General features: G+C 47.3%; 2 protein-coding genes across 2 annotated transcripts in view; both read left to right on the top strand.

Annotated features, from left to right (window-relative positions):
* LOC135914809 (uncharacterized) overlaps window positions 1–6,573 on the top strand; it is a 36,811-nt gene extending 30,238 nt beyond the window's left edge. The window contains exons 4-5 of the mRNA XM_065447736.2: window positions 1,788–1,905; window positions 6,214–6,573. Coding sequence (XP_065303808.1) covers window positions 1,788–1,905; window positions 6,214–6,433 — 338 coding nt within the window. The 3' untranslated portion in view covers window positions 6,434–6,573. The remainder of the gene's footprint in view (window positions 1–1,787; window positions 1,906–6,213) is intronic.
* Window positions 6,574–13,166: 6,593 nt separating this feature from the next.
* LOC135914810 (uncharacterized) lies at window positions 13,167–14,128 on the top strand. Its single transcript, XM_065447737.2, has one exon. The coding sequence runs from the start codon at window positions 13,243–13,245 to the stop codon at window positions 13,843–13,845; it is 603 nt and encodes a 200-aa protein (XP_065303809.1). The 5' UTR covers window positions 13,167–13,242; the 3' UTR covers window positions 13,846–14,128.
* The last annotated feature ends 5,869 nt before the right edge of the window (window positions 14,129–19,997 follow it).

Raw genomic sequence — 19,997 nt, 5'->3', positions numbered from 1 at the left:
TTTTCGTGTTCTTCTAACTACGCTGGGTGATTATTACCACAAGCTCCACTCCATAGGATCCCAATGGCGGTAAGCGGGCCATTTTTTTTAATACAAAATATATAGTCATGCAAAATAAAGGCTCGAAGCTTGATAGTTCCTCTTCCATTTCTAATGCAAGCAAAGTGTTAATGCCCAATCTTAATTTATTTTTACTGCATAATTATGGCTACTTCTGCCAGCTTTTCCCTGACACAGCGTCTACTTTTGCGAGCGTCGACCATCGTTGAGCTGTCTGCTCTTGCCGCGACGTATTGTCGGCGTAAAGGGCAGCATATTGCAGAAGAGAGTGGCGGCGGCCTGTGTGGCGGCATGCTGTGGACGAGACTGTTTTATTGCAGCAACGACATCCGTAAACTATGTTGTTGTTGTTGTTGTTGTTGTTTTTGTCTGGAAAACTATCGCGGAGTTCGTACCTCGCCGCGTATATGCCGGACGAACTCAACCGTAAGCGCAAGTATACGGAAGCCACTTCGTGTGGCTTCTCCCAGTAATGCTGAACGCCACGAAATAAGTTCTTGCGAATTTGAAAGGGCGAAAGGTGCGGTATCTTATTCGCGTTAGAGTTTACTTATCGTGCATGAGAGAGTCATTAGCCTGATGAAGTATCAGGAGAGGAACACAACTGTTTTCTCCGAAGGTAGAAGTCTAACCAGTTAGAGCTGGCTTTGCTACACAAGTGGAGTTATCGGTTTCCATTGCCGAAGGCGACGGTTAAAGAGCCAGGTAGTGCAGCGGAATCGTCGGCGGTCGTGGCTTTCGGGACAAAGCGTACGTGGCATGCAGTACTCATTTGATTGTTGCTCGGGTGCTCACGCACGGTGTGGACGACAGGCTGTCATGCGAGAAAGGTGGAGAGCATACGTCAGAACACGGGGTTGAAGGCACGCTTTTTCTCACTTCTGAGGCCAACGAGCGGCACAGGCACACCTATGAAATTTCGCAGGAACCTTGCTTCGCAGGTTCCTGCGAACTTTCATATTGGCCGTGCACTAATAGTGCACTGAGAGATAGAGGCAGAGGTGGCTCCTAAACACTTTCAGAACCCAGGCGACTCTGCGGCCTGTCGGCTTGTGAAGAATGACGTAGAACGTGAAGTTGCTTTAACCAAAAGACGAGAAGCCACGCTTCGCTTACTCTTGCAGTCATCTTCCTTGATTTTCGCACGATATTTTGCTACAGTCTTTATAGAGTTCTTTAGCAGAATAGCTTGCATGCAATGACAACCAGGCAATAATAAATATGCAACGACAAAAGAATTCAAAACATGGATTGATATAAATGCTACTGAATATACAAATGGTACAAAAGGTAAATATATTTTGATGCACATCGAAGAAACTTGATTGCCATGCTAAGACGTGTAGTCACAATTTTGCGCAATTATGTCATTATAAAAAAAGCAGGTTCGAGGACCTATTACAAAGAAACATTGAGAAAAGAGTACGAGAAGGTAGGAGGAAACTCGGATAAATTTCACATCGCAGAAATCAGTGTAAATAAATCAATGCAAAGGCTTCGAAGAATTCACATGATCAGGTTGAGACAGCCATAATAATATGCTGAAACATCGCACCGGACTTCGCACTTCATCGCACTTAGATTACACAATGTTGGCATTTTCTGCGCTTGGTTTCAAGTGCTCTGTGGAGGTGCCCTCAGGGCCACAAGAAAAAGCCGCATAGAATACGCATGTGGTGTCATTTGTGATGATGCTAATGCCAATTTTGGTGTAATTTTGTCCTTAGGTTACGTCATGACTGTAAACTGCACAAACGTCGAGGAGTTCAAGGCATGCACTGCTGAATACAAGAAACTCTTTAATGGAACGTATGATGACCCTTATTCTCCCGAATTACCATGTAGGTGAGTGTACCATATGGCTGCAGACTTTTTATACTTCAGCTTGAGTAACTACAGTTAAAGCTCGATCTAACGAAACCCGATTTTACGAAGTTCCCGACGTAACGAAGAAATTTACATTACCCGGCGGGTGCCCATCGGGTTCAATGTTATCATCAACCCGAGTTAACGAAACAAACTTGACCGAACTCGATTTAGCGAAGTCTTTCCTGAAATAACTGAGTAAAAAAAGCGGTTATTTCTAATTTTTACACAGACGGGTTCCTCTTCAAGCGTGCGCTCTAAAACTATCGCGTTAGAACATCTAGACGCCATGGGCCCGTCCCTAGCTTTATTTTGACGAGGCTGCACGCCGCGCCCATGCACGGAACAGCCGACTCAGCACCGCCTCGGTAGGGGCGGCGGTGGTTGCTTTCGTTATTTCATGCTTTATGCGACAGATGGCTGGATTAGCGGCAAATACAATGCCGCGGTAGCCTTAGTGTGTCGCTACGTTGCACTTTTAGACTTCGAAGGACCGAAAAATTCCTTTCTCGATTTTACGAACTTCCCGATTTAACAAAATAATTAGAGCGTGGTCATCACTTCGTTAAGTCGAGTTTCAACTATGTATTATTTCTGTAGGAAATAAAAACAATGGGAGTAAAGTTAAGGCGATGAAATGGAACTGCTTGCCCGCTGATAATAGCTTCTTCGAGCATGACATCTAATACTATACGCTTGGGATGCACGTGTGTATAAGCTCATTTTGTTCCAGTGTCACTATCATCATCGTGCCCACGAATATCCTAGGAAGACCGAAGCATTGTGGAGCAGACAATTACATGTGTGCAAAAGAAAGTTAGCACTACGTAATTTTATACAAAACGGGATGACCGCAGGAAAAACCTGCGCGTTCAAGGTAATTGATAATCAAGTAATTGATAATCAAAAGGTTGCCTAAACCTGGGCACCAGTGAAAAAGTGTGTGAGTCCAGTGAAACCAGTGAAATGAGTGTGCGAGTCACTAAATGAGTAATCGAAGTTGGCCTGTGGCCATTCTGCAAGGTACAATTTTAATATTTGAAGAATAGTTTTTCTTATTTTTATGATTTTGCAGGAAAATCACGTAGACCAGTTATTTTACCATCAGAAGTTCGTGAATTTGCATGTTCTTTCTTTTTAAATAAAACTACAGTTCGAGGCTAGGAGATCTGTGTCCACAGCTTTTGCCTCGCAAAGTAATAAGCGCTATTAGTCGATATCAGCGGTCGCAATTCATAGGGCTGTTCTTACCAATAGCATTTTGTCACCGGCAAGTTCATTTTATGTACGCTATCAGAAGTTATTCTGGTCCGCGACCACGTCTATTCAGTGTGATATGTTGCTTCCACAATAGGCACATGCTTATTTCAAGAAGTTCAAAAAATAAGCTCATTCCTATAAAATAATAAACTAAGGGATGCGTAGTCATACTAAGTTAGCTTGGTTCGCCCGGCGTGGTTTCTCACTGGCTATGATGTTGGGCTTCTGAGCACGAGGTCGCGGAATCGAATCCCGGCCATGGCGGCCGCATTTTGATGGGGGCGAAAACAACCGGGCACTTAAATTTAGATGCACGTTAAAGAACCCCAGGTGGCCAAAATTTCGGGAGTCCTCCACTACGGCGTGCCTCATAATCAGAAAGTGGTTTTGGCACGTAAAACACCATAATTTAATTTAGCTTCGTTCGACGCACCGTCAAAGGTGACGGGCAACTTTTTCAAGTGGACGGTTGTCAGGATTGGGGGCTCAATTCCATCGCTCGGGATCCGTTGTCAAGATTGGAGTAGGGCATGAATTAGAAGGTATAGCTGGCCCATGCCGTCGTCCAACTTATCCACGCTGAGGACGTTGATGAAGGGAAGGACTGCTTCTCATCGAGAACGAGGAATATGGGTTTATTTACAGTATTTATATCAGTCTAACATGACTGTTTGAGAAAGTACTTCAGTCTAACATGACTGCTTGAGAGAGAGTGTCCTGAGCAGCCGCACAACAGCGGTGTTTAAACACTCGGTCCTCTCCCGATACAAGGTGATGCGAACCTTCGTTGCGGCATCGCAAACTAGCCGCCTCCCCGCAGGACAGTCTACACACACAAATGCACACACGTGCGAAGGTCCGGAGCCGACGTTAGAGGGGCCCCGTAGAACTCGGAGCCGTTCCGGGTAGCGCGTTGTCTTGCGTCTTGGTCGGTGCGTGCGAAGCAGCGCAAAACGGCGTTCCCGCGGCAACTCGCGCACCCGTAGCAGATCAGGTCCGCGTTGGGGAGTTTGGGAACAATAGTTGGCCCGCCGAACTCATTCCGTCACAACGGCGATGGGGCTAGAGGTTGGTGGCGGCTTCAGCACAAAGCCTGCTTCATCGAACGCATCCTAGCTGAAGCGACGGAGAGTGGGGGATGCCCGTATTGTTCCCCGACACAAAGTCGATTTAGTCACGCTGTGGCTAGAAGTTGGCGGCGACGCTCCCGGAATGTTGCCGCCATAGTTGTAACTGGGTGGCAAACTTGCACTGCAGCGGGCCGTTCTTAACACGGTGTTCCCATAGAAGGCTTTGTTCAGCTCAGCCGATAAATACATGTTCTTATTACGTCGTTATGTGTTGCGAGAAGACAGTAAGCTCAGCAGTTTCTCCCAGCCCATCGTCCAGCTTTCAGAAACGCAATCACCGTACCCTGTGAACCACATATCATAGCTGCAGGCTTCTCGGGACCCACCATCATGGCCAAGTCTATAGGGTACTTCAGTGGACCTAAGACCGGAAGGGTAGTGTACAGACCATCCTCATGACTGCGTGAAATGTCCGCATTTAAAAATCTACCATCTTTGCACTACTTCAGTCGCCCCTGATGAGGTAGCCGAGTTGATGGCAAAACGTTCGGTAACATTGGTAACCGTTTATGTTTCCAAAGTTTTTATTTCGTATCCACAGTACATGGTGCAAAGTATATTTACAGCGGGTGGCCCAAAAGTCGAAACTGCAAATAGGGCCTGGTGTTATGCTTTCGAAGTCAGTTTTTCTGCCCACGGTGGCAAATTTCTTTCAATGGTTTTTCGCTTATATACTTAGGTCCACCTTAAAAAGCCTAGATACTCAATATTACCGCGGAGACTATGGTACATCAGCACCAATCGAAGCCAATATGTTCCTTTAGAATGTTGAACGCCACCAGTGAATTAACCTTCTCACCAGTCACGCCGTGCTTGTCATGATATTACTTTGGTTAAATTTATGGTTTCCTCCAATGTTGCACTGGCGCGGCGCGAGGAATTTTGGTCCTGTTGTTCGCACTTCACAGACCACCGAAGGATTGCAATTGCCTCCGTAGTTTTGCGGTCAAAAAACGGTACTTAGTATTATGCAATAGAAGGCATGTCAGCAGAGAGAACATATGCGCCATGTGAAGTCCCGAATTTATTTTCAGGCGGTAGAGTGCATTTCAGCCTCCTAGTGAAGTTTTACTCCAGTTTAATATACGAGTAGGCATCACAGTTCTGACAATTTTGTAGTCAAGATAAAAGAAAAAAAGTAAACAGACATGCACGTAGGGCACGTGAGAACGCTCTTTCTTTCTTTGGCTGCCGTTTTTTTTATCTCCGATTTGAATTCTGAAAATTCCTAAAACACCTCGAGTTAGGATACTCGTAGTTTATGTAGAGCATGTTGTTCTCTGGAGCCATATGAGTGACATACGGGATGTGAGGGGCTTCATGTCCAGGAATTTTGCACATGGCTCCTTCGACTTTCTGCCGAACTTGGCGAACGTGCTTGCTGTGTTATAGCAGGAATTTTTCAAGATCAAGAGATGTCAAATATGAAGCAGATGGCCCGACTGCCAGTCGTTGGATGCGCCTAGCATTTATGTCTGGCAAAATTGCTTTTCAGAGGCCTTTCAATTTCCTAATTACTGTACTGAAGGAAGAGCGCAAGTTTTGTACTAGTTTTATAACCTACTTTAATGAGCCATAGTTTTACTTGTTAATGCACATTATTCCACTTTATCGTACTTCACTTCACCCGTACTTGTAGTAAATGCTACAAGTGCGGGTAAAGTGGTGTGCTCAACTTCTAGTATGGTTAACGATGCTCTCAGGCGATATTTTCATTATTACCTTTATTTATAAAAAGTCTTTGTTCACTAACGCTTCGTCCTAACGCCTTTCATAGAGCAAAGACGGGCCTTAGGCAGGCCTGCCCACTATGAAAATATTCGATAGGGGAGAACTGATGTCCTAGCTCTTTATCTGGCGTAAATGATTCAGTCAATCCTGCGTTTTTTTTTTCCAGTATAACCAGAATGGAAAAGGCCTGCTACGAGAAAGGCCTCAACTCACCTTGTGCTGTGTCCCTGGAACGGAGGAAGAAGATTTGCATAAGGATTCTGGACATGCTCGCTGAGCTGTATGATTGCCAAGCATCTGGACATTCTACCGTGGCTCCCCTGCCGTGGTTTCTTGCGCTAGTGACAGTGCCTGCAACTCTTTACGGTAGAGTGCAAGTTGGATAGCTCGAAAAGTTGGAAACACAAAAACGTAATCGCAAAGAGTAATGTAAATGGCAGCGCGTCCTTTCACAAATCCTGAATTAGTTATAAGTTGTGAAAATATATATATAAAAAATAAATGCGCGAGTTTTATTTCTTTGAAACATGGGTTCGATGCCAACTTTTAAAGGTGCTAGAATACTATATTTACCTTAGAGGCTCATTTGAGCATAAAGTGCAGGTACGATCACCAGACGACTTGAAGATACACTGGACAGTTTTTACCCAATTGAACCGAACGCAGAACATCAGGAAAACAAACGAACGAAGGAATCGGCAGACTGGAAGAAGGACGAGCAAGTTTGTTTGTGATGTTGCAGTATGGAGCAGATGCGCACATAAGCATGTTGATTTCACTGAGAGGCGTCGAACCGGCATCAAACAGTGTCCAGTTCCAAATGATGCTTATCCAAAGCCCCCTCGTCCGTCTAGCCGGCGCCCCACACTATCCTTTGTGCTCTATAGCTGTTTAGCGTTAATGCGAGGAACTTAGGACTTGGTCTTTACTGCCATAGCATTAGAGAACCCACTGCACTGCTCCTAGTTCAACTGTCGCGCTGAGTCGCTTCAGAACAGGGGCTGTATAGAAGCACGCAGAGTCATCTTCAAGGGTTTCGAAGGAACTGCGCAAATGGCATGATTTGTTTATAAAATCCTACAATATTCATAACATTCCAAAGCGGAAAAGGAGAGTTGAGTTCTCCATCTTAGGTTCCAGATTTGCTGCAGCTCTTAGCCTCAGAATGCAACGCAGCAGGAGGTCCGGTCACGCATGTAGTAACTTCGAAATTTTTGGAAACTACAATTCAAATCTTTTTCTGTTATCGTAGAAATGCCAACCGTGGCGAGCCATTCCAGGAGTTGTGGTGCTGCACGCATTCAGTTAGGCGAAATGGCAACGACAGCTCACTATATTCACGTAAATGGCATATTCCTAACATAAAATATGGATTGGAAGGCAATCTAGGCTTCCACAATGTCTACTGCGGTATTTGGAGACCTTGTATCTGCGAATTGGACTAAACGTCTACTACTACAGGTCTTTACCCCAGCCGCCAAATTACAAGTCACTAGGCATATCTTCCATATACAAAGCAGCGAATCGTTACATTCCAAAACAGTATTCTGACCTTGCGTTTTGTGACTGTGGTTGAGGGCTCCGCCTTCTAAAGCACCCCGGACTCGGACAAGGGCTTCAGGTTTTCCGACGTCAAAGATGATTGTAAATGCAGCAGATAGTGTGGTACTTAGTGTGTATCGGCAAGTCGCATCACGCGCAGTGGTGGTTCAGCAGCTAAGCCGTTCAGCTGCTGAGAACAAGGTTCGATTCCCGACCACTGCGGCCGCATACCGAAGGGCGGAAAAGAAACAGAGCGCCGTGGGGTTTAGCTGCACGTCAAAGAACCCCAGGTGACTCGAGTTAATCCGAAGTGCCCCACAACGGCGTACAGCATAGCCCGGTGTTGGTGTGGGACGCTGAACTACATGCTTTATTTTTGGCACCAGTCAGCGTGTTTGGCATTGACCAAAAAAAATACCGATTATATCTCTGTTTCTTTTTTTTTTTTGCTCCAATGGCTGAGGGTTCGGTGGTCCCGCGACACGGAGCACAACTCATTTCTACCGAAAATTTCGGCTATAACACCTGGAAAGAAGCGCGACGAGCTAGTGCTCCGCGGCGATGTGCCGCACCACGGCGACTGACATAGAGGACTGCTGTCTCGCTGCAATTTATAACTGACACACTACTGCCGCGAGTTCACGGGCTCCAGAGGGGAAGAAATTTAGATCATTAAAGTAGTGCTGGCATGCTATTTTCGTAATATGAACGTGTTTGTTCAGGGTCGCATTTTCTTACAATGTGATTGCCAGCTCCGCTCGTAGCTGCAGGCAGCTGCGTCGTTCGACGAATCTTCTTGGTAATACAAGATGTTTCAGCGAACCCTTTCAATAATCTTTAGAAATTGCCTGTGGCAGATACTCTAGTCCATGCGATAGTGTATTCGAATAGGCGGACAGCGTATGCCTAGAGGTAGAATATTGACACGTGTACTTGTCTTTATCGGGCGACACGTTTCACCGCCTAACAAATGTTATCGCACAGCGCAGGACGCGCCTGCATGTATGGGAAGTTCCTGGAAGGTTATCGATGATTCCATCCGCTTTCTGTGACCTAACCTTGTGTAATCTGATTACATGTGTGCGCGACACGAATAATGTAGAACTTTTTGAAGGCACGCGGGTCCCAGCAATTACTGTGGAACATTCGACGACCTATTTATAAAAGCCGACGCGCTTGACCCGCTCATCAGATTTTCGACGATCACCGACCATGTTTGCCGCTATCGTTGTGCTATAAGTGTAGCCTGTTTTTGTGGGCACAGGTTCACCCAATAAAAGTTGGGTGAACCTGTGCCCGAGGAGTGACGAGGTCTTTCACAGTATTGCTACTGTGTTCTTCAACGTCACCACCACGGTGGCCACCGTGGCCGTGGCCACCGTGGCCACCGTGGCCACCACAGCGGCAGGTAAACGCATCCTCGAAGAGCTGGGTTACCACCCTGCGGAATTCTCGATGGTCAGTACCCCGATCCCTAGGTGCATTCGAGACAAGTTCGTAGTGGCCCCTGTGCCCCGAAACGTCCATCCCGTCCACAACGAGGCCAGACGCAAGGCCAGAGCAGCAGCCATCTTCAAACAGATCAAGCGACACGACATTAGCGCAAGCTTCGTCGACGCTGCGGAGTACAGTGACGGGAAGACCTTTGCCGTCGTTGTGGTCGACTCGAGCGGAAACATTTCCAATAGCGCCTCGATTCGCACTTCAGACCCCGGACTCGCCGAGCAAGTCGCCATCGCCCTCACCTTGCTAGACGGTCGTGGGTCCGAAATCTATAGTGATTCCAAAATGGCAGTTAGGGCTTTTCAAAGGGGTTGCATCCCCAAGGAAGCTGTTCGTCTTCTTGGCGGCTCGAGTCCACATGCTCTCACAAACCATTCAATTCACTGGTTTCCCGCTCACGTAGGATCGGTCGAGGGTGCTCCCCCGAACCTCAATGAGTCTGCCCACGAGGCTGCGCGTGACCTCACCAACCGCGCTTCCTCTATAACGAGCACTGACTCCTCTCCTCTTTACGGTCACAGGGACGCTCCCGCTACTCACAACGAGATTATTAAATATTTCTACATGTCCAGAAGGGTCTTTCCACCCCCTCACCCCAAGTTGAATAGGGCGCAAGCCGTTTCGCTTAGGCTCCTACAGACCAGCACATATCCGTGTCTGTCCACTCTCCACGAGGCTTACCCCGACGTATCTCGCGACGACGCCTGCCCGTCCTGCGGCCAGACCTCCACTCTACCTCACATGCTCTGGGAGTGCGGGTCGACATACCCCAAGTTCATCAAGGAGGAGTGGGACTCGCTTTTGCGTAGCCCCGCTCTAGAAAAGCAAATCTTGGCCGTCCGGCGTGCCCGCGGCCGGGCCGGTGGGCTAGACCTGCCGGTCCCGACGTGGGACTAGCCGGGTGCGCGACGAGTTCGCGTCCTCGCCGGACCTGCAATAAAGTTTATTCACTCACTCACTCACTCACTCACTCACTCACTCACTCACTCACTCACTCACTCACTCACTCACTCACTCACTCACTCACTCACTCACTCACTCACTCACTCACTCACTCACTCACTCACTCACTCACTCACTCACTCACTCACTCACTCACTCACCACCACGTGACAATATGTTGCTGTTTGTTCACTTCGCTTCAAAATGCTTTGCGTGTTTCTTGACCCTTAACAAAGCCTGTGGACTTTAGTGACGTACCCTTCAGCAGAGTCTTCTTATCAATGGCGTGTGAAATGCACGTGAATGATAGGTGTCTCAGTATCGCGTCTCTTTCGAGTAAGCAAGGCTAAGGACTCATTAACAAGCACTTCTAAATAATTTACAACATTTATTACGGAAGGAAACATCGTTACTTGCATGCAGATGTCATAAGTGTATACAGGGTGTCCCAATTAATTACCATGCATCAAGATTTTTTTTAAACAGTAATGCGTTACTCGAAGAAAACCTAGTGCATATTGTTTCCAGTACAGTGGAGTAACTTCCAGTAATTTTTGCGTTACTGAGATTTAATTAGGAAATAATAATTAATTATCTAACTCGACACGTACTACCAGTATGATCAAGGTGTCAATGAGGCAAGTGCAGGTACAGGCAAGGGACGTCTAACTGCGGTATTTTAGGCGACGTACTATTTGCGTACTAATTATATATATATATATATATATATATATATATATATATATGTATATGTGAAAGGTTACGTGTGGAAAGACACAGACGAGAGATGCTATTTACACACGAGCCAGGCAGCCAGGCTGACACTCGCTCGTGCTAAGGGCACCGACCAACTTCGTCGTTCTCGCGGCGGCTCGTCTCTTGAGCATCGCTCAATGATATCGTAATATTACCCCCCGGCGGCAAAAGCACAGTCACGGCGCTGTTAAATACCCAAGGTGCATGGAGAGTTATAAGGCTTGAGTCGGGCAACGTGGACAATGTCACTGTCACAGCGGAGGGCGTAGTGGGCGTGGCTAGAACGATTTCATAGGTGACATCGGTCACTTTGCGTATCACGCGATATGGGCTTGTGTAACAGGAAAGCAGTTTTTCACAAATGCTGACTTTACGCGATGGTGACTAAAGCAACGCGAGGGCGCCGGGCACAAAATGGACATCACGGTGACAGAGGTCATAGCGTTATTTCTGCTTGTCTTGAGACACTTGTAGACGAGCGCGCGCAAGTTGGCGAGCATGGTCAGCATGGGCGATTACATCACGGGCATAATGGCTAGTTGAAGCTGTGGCGGACGGAAGCACAGTGTCCAGTGGTAGCGTCGGTTCGCGGCCATACAAGATGCAAAACGGGGAAAAGCCAGCAGTTTCGAGACGGGAAGAGTTGTATGCAAAGGTAATGTAAGGTAGAGCCAGGTCCCAGTCACGGTGGTCGTCTGAAACGTATTTGGATAGCATGTTTGTAAGGGTGCGGTTCAAACGCTCAGTGAGGCCGTTCGTTTGGGGGTGGTAGGAGGTGGTAAATCTATGCTGTACCATGCATCAAAATGATATCATGTAGGAGGAAGTCCGCAACATCAGTTGCACAACTGGTCGGAAGAGCACGGGTTACGGCGTAGCGGGTCGCGTAGTCCGCCGCGACTGCAACACACTTGTTTCCTGATGTAGATTCCGGAAATGGGCCGAGAAGGTCCAAGCCGACACGACGGAAGGGCTCGGCAGGGATGTCGAGCGGCTGCAAGTAACTAGTGGGGAGCTGGGAAGGCTTCTTGCGTCATTGGCAAAGTTCACAAGCGGCGACGTAACGTCGTACGGAACGGGCAAGGCCCGGCCAAAAAAAACGGCGACGTACACGGTCATAGGTTCGAGATACGCCGAGGTGTCCTGCCGTTGGTGCGTCGTGAAGCTCTTCTAGAACGGTGGAGCGGAGGTGTTTAGGTACTACAAGCATTAACTCAGAGCCGCCCGGATGAAGGTTACGACGGTACAGAGTACCGTCGCGGAGGACGAAGAGGCGTAGAGTAGCATCGGCTGGAGAGTGTGCAAAACGGTCGATGTAGGCGTCACGGCGTTGCTCGTCGGCGAAATGAAGCAGCCGGGATACAGAGAATGCGCAAGAAGTACTGGCAATATTGGAGGAGGCAGATTCGTCAACAGGGTAACGCGACAAACTGTCAGCGTCTTGGTGCAGGCGGCCAGACTTGTACACCACGGAATATGAAAATTCCTGTAGCCTCAAAGCCCATCGACCAAGCCGGCCTGTAGGATCCTTTAGCGATGAGAGCCAGCAAAGAGCATGATGGTCAGTGACTACGGAAAAAGGGCGGCCGTAAAGATAAGGACGGAACTTCGCAACCGCCCAGACAACAGCAAGGCATTCGCGTTCCGTAATCATATCCAGCTTTTCTGGAGGACACGTACCAACTAGCGCCCCAAGCGGGCCCGGCACGAAGCTAGCGCGTTTTCAATGGAACCAGCGGGTTTTTTGCGAATAACAAAAGCTGCAGGCCGATTATTGAAAAACGCAGGTGACAAACGTGTTCTAGAAGACAGTCCACACGAGCCAAATGCAGTGATCACTCTATGGCACGTAAAAATTTTGTTCCCGCAGCAGTTAAAGTTTTAGCAATGGAAGCCTATGGAAACGACGAAAATTTGTGCTCGATTTTTGAGGCAAGAACGATGACTGTAATAAAACTATCTCGTCTATCGTAATACGCAGTGCAGCGTATGTAGTCCGGAGACTCAGCTTTCGATTGATGCATCTCTCGACTCTCTACATATGGCGTAAAACTGTTCCCGAAAACGATTTTTGTAACACTGTCGTGAAAATTGCCGTGGTATCTATAAAAACATAAGCGTACCCCTCGGTAGGGGCCTCGGTAGCCGTGGCCGAGGCCCGTGGCCGTGGCCGAGGGAGAAGAAGAAGAAGCTTGTTCGAACGGCCACGTTTGCGATGAGCTCCGCTGGAAACAGCGCATCGGCCCTCGGCCGAGGATCACACCCACCGTCAACTACTGATTCCGGTAATTATAAAGTCGTTCTCCCTCGTCTACCGATCGGCAACACCGTTCTCAATTCAGTTTTCCTGCATGCTGACCTGGAAGGGCAGCCGTATCGGGCCCCGGACTTTCGCGATGCTCTCCTTTCAGTGCTAAATGCAACTGATATCCTCGGCGCTGGACAATACCAGATGAGCCATTTGTGGTTAGTCACATGTGTTAGCAGCATCGCGAAACAGAAACTTGTCGACAAAGGCGAGTTGCTGGTGAAAGGCCTCAAGTGCCTGGTCATAGACCCGGAATGCAAGAATATCAAGATGAAGCTTCTTTGGCTTCCCCCACACCTCGAACAGAGACGGATTGTTGAAGCGCTAGAGCCATATGGCACAGTGCAGTCCATCACGAGAGAAATGTGGCGGTGTGACGGCATGGAGGGCTGGCAAATGACCAACCGAGACGTGGCGTTCACATTGAAAGATGGGGTTTCTGCCAGTAATCTGCCACATCTATTGAGCATATATGGCCACCAGTGCCTTATCTTGATTCCTGGCCGACCACCACTTTGCCTCCGGTGCAACAGAGTTGGGCATATCCAGCGACACTGTAGAACACCGCGCTGCAGTAATTGTCACCGCTATGGTCACCCTGCAGATGCATGCATCGGAACCTACGCTGACAAACTTCGTGGAAATAGACCAGCCGAGGATGATGCCATCACCGATCATCTAATGGACGTGAGCGAAGTTGTGGACGCAACTGGCGAAACACTCCCTGACACTCATCGACCAGAATAGGTTAAGCCGTCATCGGCTGACATTAGCCTTAGCCAGAAGCCTGCGAGCGAGGATGAGACTAAGGCACCTGACGACGAACCAACTGTGTCTTGGGCAGACTCTCCACCAGTTCAAGATCGCCCACCGTCAGTGGAATGTGGATCGATGTGCGAGGCCGCCAAGAAGCGTCCAGCGCCATCCGACAATCCATCGCCCTCGGCAAAGGAGGCTCGTGTTCCCAAGGTGTCCAAGTTGACAAAACCGCTCCGGGGAACACCTACACCTGCTGATGTCCCTTGTGTTAACGTGCACCAAAAAGTCCATAGTGCATCAGCTCATCAAGAAAGGAGTGGTGCACCTCTGGAGCAGCGTTTAGACGCTGCACCTACATAGGTAATCATGGCGGGCGCTCTTCGCTTCCATTTTGGCACTTTAAATGTCCGTGGCTTACGAAGTAAGCGACGGCAAGTACAGCTTCTTCATTTGTTACGCAATAGAAAATTAGATATTGCTGCTATCCAAGAAACAAAGATTGAATCCGACGAAAACACAGAAGTAGCTCTATCTCCATTCATATCTGACTACAATGTTTGTGTCAGCCATGCAGTAGGCGTTTCCGCATGCTGTATGTTATTTGTTAGCAAACATTTACAATTTGATTTGCTACATTTGTTTACAGATAGGGAAGGGCGCCTAATCTGCTGCGATATTGATATCAGTGGCACGAGCTTTAGATTTGTGTGTGTTTATGCCCCGAACAAGTTACGTGAGTGCGAGTGTTTCTTCTTATCTCTAGATCATCATTTCTGTACTGATCGTGCATTGGTTCTGTTTGGAGACTTTAATTGTGTATGTAATGCGCAAGATCGTACGTCACATAATCACATATCACGTCACGTAATCACATATCAGGCGTTGCAACGCCTGATATGTGATTATCAGCTTGTGGACATTGGGGAAAATGAAAAGGCGGGATGTAGATATACGCACTTCCAGGGTACCTCGCATGCAAGGCTTGACAGAATTTACGTTTCAGTTAGCGCGCTACCTCTTATTCATGGTTACACTGTGCATCCTATATTCTTTAGTGACCATTGCCTAGTCTCAGCATCTTTTGGCAGCCGTCGGTACCAAAGTCGGCGTATGTGCTGGGAGCTGTGGAAGTTTAATAACCAGTTACTTTCGCGTGAGTGTTTCTTAAATCGTATCACTGACCTTATAGCTCATTTGTCTTGCCGCAAGGACTTGCCACTCTTTGCTTTGTGGGAATTATTCAAACAGGAAGCTAAAATGATAGCTATCGAAGAATCATCAATATTAATAATAATAATAATATATGGGGTTTTACGTGCCAAAACCACTTTCTGATTATGAGGCACGCCGTAGTGGGGGACTCCGGAAATTTTGACCACCTGGGGTTCTTTAACGTGCACCTAAATCTAAGTACACGGGTGTTTTCGCATTTCGCCCCCATCGAAATGCGGCCGCCATGGCCGGGATTCGATCCCGCGACCTCGTGCTCAGCAGCCTAACACCATAGCCACTGAGCAACCACGGCGGGTTCATCAATATTAGCGTTTGAAAAAAAAGAATAATTACAAAGCATTGTATAGACTTTTGAGTGAATTGCATGAGCTTGAATGCATACATCCGGGTCAATATATAGATAATATTCATAAGGTCAAGGCACAGTTACAAACTTTGAACGCAGGAAAATACAGAGGTGCACTAGTGCGGGCGCGAGAGCAGCGTTTCCTGGAAGAACAGCCTTGCAGTAGGGCCCTTGGTGATGAGCGCCGACACGCGCTGTCTAAACAAATATTAGAGATAGAGTACGGTGGAGTCATTGTTAACGAGCCTACTCTAATAACTAAAGCATTTTTTGAACATTATCAAAAACTATTCCGAGACCATATGCCATTGGATACAGATGCTGCCAAAAAAATTGTATCGTCGCTGCCCCAGTTAAATCAGGATGAGTAGGATTATACAAACGAAACCATTGATATCAATGAGGTAACTTCATGCATCGATTCGTTAGCGAAGGGCAAAACGCCCGGCCCGGATGGCCTTACTGCCGAATTTTATCAGAGTTTTCGTTCCCTCTTATCGCCATTATTACTTCAGGTGTACCGAGAGGCCTTGGAAGTAGGGTACCTAACCGCCACAATGTACGAAGGACACACCGTCCTTATAGCCAAAAGCGATGATGAAAAGAAATTGCAAGGAGTTGACGGATATCGGCCTATCTCCTTATGCAATGTGGATTATAAAATTTTTGCTAAGGTATTAGCTAACCGTTTGCAAGTTGTAATAAGATCTGTGGCCGGTGATCATCAAACATGTGGAATCAGGGGGCGGTCCATTTAGACGAACATTCATGTTGCGAGATCGGTGCTAGAGTGTGTAGCTGAGGGGATTGGACAGGTGGCAATGGTACAGCTAGATCTGGCTAAGGCGTTCGACAGGGTAAATCACTCATTCCTGTTTACTTTACTAGAGCATATAAATATCGGATCTCTGCTCCTTAGAGGTGTCCGGATATGTTATGCTAATGGCTCAACGCGGCTTATAGTGAATGGCTCTCTCTCCGATCCGATTAGGCTTTTATCATCAGTACGACAAGGATGCCCCTTGTCACCGCTTCTGTTCTGCTTGTATTTAGAGCCACTTTGTATGGGCATTCTTAAAGAACAAAATTTCCAAGGGTTTAAATTACTGACTAATGAGGTTCGGGTTCTTGCGTATGCAGACGACGTGGCCTTTTTCTGTACCGATAAAAAGAGTGTAAACACTGCTCTTGCAATTACAGAAGAATTTTGTGCTGCTTCTGGTGCAAGCGTTAACTTTGAAAAAAGTTCAGGTTTTTGGTTTGGGTTATGGGCCACAATGCCATCACATTACGCAGGAATCCATTGGAAAGAAGATCTGCGTTATTTAGGTGTGCCTCTCTCGCAGTATAGAAATAGCAACCCTCATTGGTCGGGAGAAGTTGGCAAAATTCAACGTAAAGTGAATTCATGGCGGGGGCGGAATTTGTCAGTGTTCTTTCGTGCTGAAGTGTGTAATGTTTTCTTAGCTTCCCGTCTTATGTATGTGCTCCAAGTACTGCACTGCTCAAGACTTCGCCTTCAGGCACTGCATCGCGTATTTGCAACATTCATTTGGAGTTCGAGCTGTGAATGGATGCGGCGCGACAATCTGTTTCTCCCCCTTGAACGTGGTGGTCTAGGATTAGTACACCTCTTCGTCAGGCAAATTGTTTCTCGCCTGTTTTTCTTTCGAGACAGTGACCATCCGTTCTTGCGTTGTAATGTTGCAACTGCGTTTAGTTCATTATGTTCCTAACATAGTAGTGTCATCAAATGTCAAAGATGTCCCACAGGCTCCTTGGGGCTTTCTCAAGGAGGTTGTTGACACATTTCTTTTCTTGAAAGTTAGATTCAGCCTGGAGTACGTGTTCACAGCGAGTCGAAAAGCAATTTCTGCGGCACTGGTTGACTCTATTTTCCCAGATCCATTGTACCGTGCACCTTATTTAAACCGACCTTATCAGGATGTACTTAAACGCGTCCGAAAAATGTGTGTGCCTCCTGGAGTAAAAACATTTTTTTTAAATTACATTCGGAAACACTCCCTGTTAAAACTTGGTTGAATTCGAGGGGTTGCTTTGTGCCGTGGTCAACAAACTGTCGGCTCTGTCCACGTGCCGAAGCCATAGATCACTGTTTTATAGACTGTAGGGACGCTGTATTTTTTGGGATATTCTCCAAAGGACGCTTAAAAAGGACATTGACATGACTCCATACTCAATTAGGTTTCTACCGTTTAAGGTTACAGGTGGTCCTCCCTATGACATGTTCATTGTGCTTGGTTTATATAGCCTGTGGAGAAGCAGACTCTGTGATCGCCATGCCGAAAGCCCGCGAACTACAAAATCCTTCTTTCGCGAAAGTGCTGCGTATGTAAGAAGTGTGTACGCTGTGCAGGAACCTCCGCCAGACTGGATGCACTTGTTGGATGCATGTGTGTGTTTGCCTGAGTTTTAGGTGTGTAGTTGTGTCCACTCAGTAATACACCTTCAGTTTTCTTTTCCATGTAATAAAGAAAAAAAAAGGTAGCCGTGGCCGAGTGGTAGAATAGCGAGCACCTTTCGTTCCGCATCGCGGCGGCCGTGGTTCGATTCCCCCTTCGCAGCGTTTTTTTTTTCTTTTTAAGCAGCATAGGACCTAGTTTTGTAGTCTCTCACTAGATGGCAGAATCACAAAACCCAAGATTTGCTTTCGGTTTTGGTTTTTCGGCAGCGCATTTTTTGAAAGCCGCATAGGGCTTATAGTCTCCTACCAAATGGCATAAACACAAAACTCAAGAATTGCTTTCGGTTCTGGTTTTACAGTAGTGCTCTTGAAATATTATGCTTTCTGTTTTTCCTTCATAAAACGTAGCAGTATCGTGTTCATTTGTAAAGTCATCGCTTTTATGAAGGTTTTATTCATTGGACAACATAACTAGAAGCTTGCGCATGGCTTTGTGTTATGAAAAAAAAAAAAAAACTTTCGTGCTTTGTAGCGTGGAACCTGCAAGAACAAGATGGCTATTCTTATTGCGTTCTTCTGGAAGGTCCGTTTTCTTCGACTTTCGGTTGTCCTTAATGGCACACACTCCGAGCGAATGACGTCCAGCTGTGCCACAATGTTACCCGATGGCCAGTGCCATTCCTATGCAACATTCGTGTGGAACAAAGGGTCTGCTAGGCTGAGTCGCTGCCCGAACGTAAATTATTTCTAAATATTCATCCAAATAAGAAATGCACCAACTAGGAGATGTGCAGCGTCTGGATTAGTAGCTACTGTTAATGTGTTCCCTACAGCCAAGTGGTATCAATCCGTAGGTGTGGCCGTAAAAAACCATTTGAATAAATGTCCTTCGTTCGGTGCATTTGCTTTTAATGCGCACCATTCTTTGCCGAGTACCCCTGCAATTTGGTAGCAAAATCGTGCAATATCGTACCTGTAACGCCAAAAGCTTGACGCATTTCCCATATAAATATATAGGTCTTCATAAAAAGGGTTGGGGTGACCAACTTGAAATTGGAAGTGGCATCAGCATGAATTTGGGCCAAGGTGAATTTAGCAGTGATATGGGAGTGGCCCTACCTATATTTGGGGTGAAATGGTAGTGAGCCAAGCTGAATTTGAGGCTGATATGGGGGTGGCCCAACCTAAATTTGAAATGATATAGGGGTGGGTAAGCCTAAGTTTGGGGGAATATGGGGGTGGGCCAGCCTGGATTTGAGGATGATATGGGGGTGGGAGAACCTAAATTTGGGGGTGATATGGGGGGTGGGCCACCCTAACCATGGGCGTGATATGGGGCTGGGCCAAGCTGAATCGAGGGGGGGGGCAGGGGGGCTAACCTAAATTTTGGAGTGATTTGCGGTGGGCCATCCTAAATTTGAGGTGATAGACGGGTGGGCCAGGCTAAGTTTGGGGCTGATATGGGGGTGGGCCAACCTGGATTTGAGGATGATATGGGGGTGGGACAACCTGAATTTGAAGGTAACATGGGGACGCGCTAACCTAACCATGGGGGTGATGTTTGGCTGGGCCAAGCTGAATTGGGGGGGGGGGGGGGGGAGGTGATGGGTGGACTAACCTATTTTGGGGTATGATTTGCGGTGGGCCATCCTAAATTTGATGTGATCGAGGGGTGGGCCAGCATTAGTTTGGGGCTGATATGGGGGTGGGTCAACCTCGATTTGCAGGTGGTATTGGAGTGGGCCAATATAAATTTAGCGGTGTTGTGGAGGCGGGCCAATCTGTATTTGGGGGTGATATGGGGTTGGTCCTACCTAAATGTGGGGGCAATCTCGGGGTCGGTCAATCTGAACTTGGGGGCGATATGGGGGTGGGCCAACCTAAATTTTGGGGTGCGTCGACTGGAATTTTGGGGGACCATTTATCGAAATTCGTGGGTGGACCAACTTGAAAATTAGGGGTGGCCCAATTGAAATTGGTGATGGGCCAACTCCAAGTTTAAGGCTGGGCGAAAAAAAAATCGGGCATGGCGGACTTAAAATTGGGGGGTGGGCCAATTTTCATTTGAGGGTGTGCCAACTTGAAATTTGGGGGTGGGCCTATCTAATGTTTGGGGGTGGGCCAATTGAAATTTGG

The sequence above is a fragment of the Dermacentor albipictus genome, unplaced genomic scaffold (genome assembly GCF_038994185.2).
Source record: "Dermacentor albipictus isolate Rhodes 1998 colony unplaced genomic scaffold, USDA_Dalb.pri_finalv2 scaffold_25, whole genome shotgun sequence".
NCBI classification, from domain to species: Eukaryota; Metazoa; Arthropoda; class Arachnida; order Ixodida; family Ixodidae; genus Dermacentor; species Dermacentor albipictus.
The sequence above is the reverse complement of the archived record's forward strand: the minus strand, read 5'-3'. Positions and strand labels throughout refer to the sequence as shown.